General features: G+C 31.3%; 1 protein-coding gene across 1 annotated transcript; it reads right to left on the reverse strand.

The window, feature by feature from the left end:
* Positions 1–1,155: 1,155 nt before the first annotated feature.
* On the reverse strand, positions 1,156–1,308 carry K441DRAFT_577403 (uncharacterized protein; the record flags this gene model as incomplete). The annotated part of the gene is made up of 1 exon (XM_067644240.1): positions 1,156–1,308. A coding segment is annotated over one exon (153 nt), but the record flags the coding sequence as incomplete, so codon positions are not given.
* Positions 1,309–2,069: the final 761 nt, after the last annotated feature.

A 2,069-nucleotide genomic window follows, 5' to 3' on the forward strand; every position in this document is an offset into this window, starting at 1 on the left:
ATTAGAGAGCAGTGCTTATTTAACCCTAAGGCAATAACTAGGTGTCTCTTATATCTTACCTAGTTGGCAACTAATTAAGATTTGTGTGCTATACTGTTAATACCTTCTAAACACATTATAAATGGGTTTAAAATAGCTTACTAATTAGTAAATTATAGAGTTCTTTATATTCTAACTGGCTCCTATATATAAGAAGAGCTTTTATCCGTTTATATATAGAGTAGGCCGTTTTATAGTTACCCGCGGCTCTTAAGATGCTTTGCAGGAAGTGTACTTGGCAGAAAACTAGTATTTTCCTAAAATGCCACGTCTAATTGCGCCTCTAAAGATTAATATGCTGTAAATACCGCCCAAACCCTTTTATAACACGTTAGGAAGGCATTCCAATTGCGTTCTAGATATCCTACTAGCCATTTACTTGCCATCTATATTAGATATAACAGCTTTAAAGCCTCCCTTATTACTATGAATGTGTTTCCAACGAATCTGCTTTTAAAGACATTTAGAAAGTAATTAAAAGACTCGCTTAAAGCATAACTGGTAAGTACGCCTTATTTCCGTATTAGTAATAATATATGTAAGCGTAAAAACTATTAGAATATATTAGTATCGCGTTCCAAACGGGTTTATATTATATAATAATACTTTTGCCATACTCTTTAAGCTAAACAGCGAATATAATCTTGTTTATATTTCTTTTAACAATACGTTTAAAAGACATATTAACTTCAAATATAGTTTAGGCTAAGAAGATCTTAGCTTGCTTTTATAGAAAGCAGATTATTATAACTCTATTTTAATTATTATAGATCTGTTGGATATAAGCCTATAATATATTAGCAAGCCTATTAGAACGCGTTTGTAACATGTTTATATACTATTTTAGGATTTCGATACTTTTAATTAAACTTATATACTACCCCTACCAGTCCTTTTTCTTCTGGGTATAGAGTAAGCTTCTCTTTTTAAATTAATCTAGTAATACGATCTATAGTAGTAAAGCTTATATAGATCTATGCTAAAGAGGCCTTCCTATACTCTATGCAAAACTATTTAAGGGCAGGACTTTAAAGAAACTTTCCTATAAAGATGTTAGGTATTTATTCGTAATTAGTTTAGAATATATTTACTAAGGGTAAGATCTAGATTACGCATTTAACGAACCAACTTAATTACCTCATTTAGTATCTCTAGAGGCGGCTTATTTGGGGGGGGTGGTGCATAACTATATACCCTATACGAGGTAAAATAAATATAAGGAGTTTCTTCTAAGTCGTCTGGAATAAAAACGTGAAAAGTAACCTCGCAGTCCTAATAAATAAGTTTCCCTAGTCCCTGGGGGTGGTTAATTCCTAGGAACACGTTACAAACACATTATAAATATAGTTAGAACGCGTTCTAAGCAGGTTATATTTTTCTTACCGTAGTCTACCCTCCTACAGAGATTTAATTTAATAACTCCGCATTACTCCGTTGCTTTGTCACCTATATTACCTAGTTAAATAAGAGATGTTAAATACGCAGTATCGTATTTCTTATTCGCTGGTAATGCTTTTCAGAAGTACTCTAAATATATTTCTATAGTAGCCTGCGTATAGGTAAGAAATAAGTGCCGAATATTAGTAACATCCTAATATAATTAGTTCTAAACGTAATTTGGTTGGGTTCTAAACATATTTAGGTAAGATAATTATATATAGAGTATCTTTGTTGCTTAATTATTAGTGCATAAGCCTCTGTTTAAAAGCTACATATATTTCTAGCTTAAAATTGTCTTTAGGCTGCTAAAAATAAGCTTATATATATTAACTTAAGTACTAAATAGATTTAGAACCAGTTCTGTACCTATTTATATTACGTTTGCGAATATTTAGGTCGCTTCTATCTAGGGCTACCCGCTCTCTCTATATTAGACCCTACGTCTCTTTAGAAACTATAGTATGTCTTAAAAATCGTAACAAATTCTAAAGATATTTGTACTGTTTTACTCCTAAATAACGCATTTTATATTTTTTACCTCTTATATTTAAGAGAGCGGACGTTATAGGCTTAGGAGTATACACTTATTT

This window comes from Cenococcum geophilum (assembly GCF_001692895.1).
Source record: "Cenococcum geophilum 1.58 unplaced genomic scaffold K441scaffold_43, whole genome shotgun sequence".
Classification (NCBI taxonomy): domain Eukaryota; kingdom Fungi; phylum Ascomycota; class Dothideomycetes; order Gloniales; family Gloniaceae; genus Cenococcum; species Cenococcum geophilum.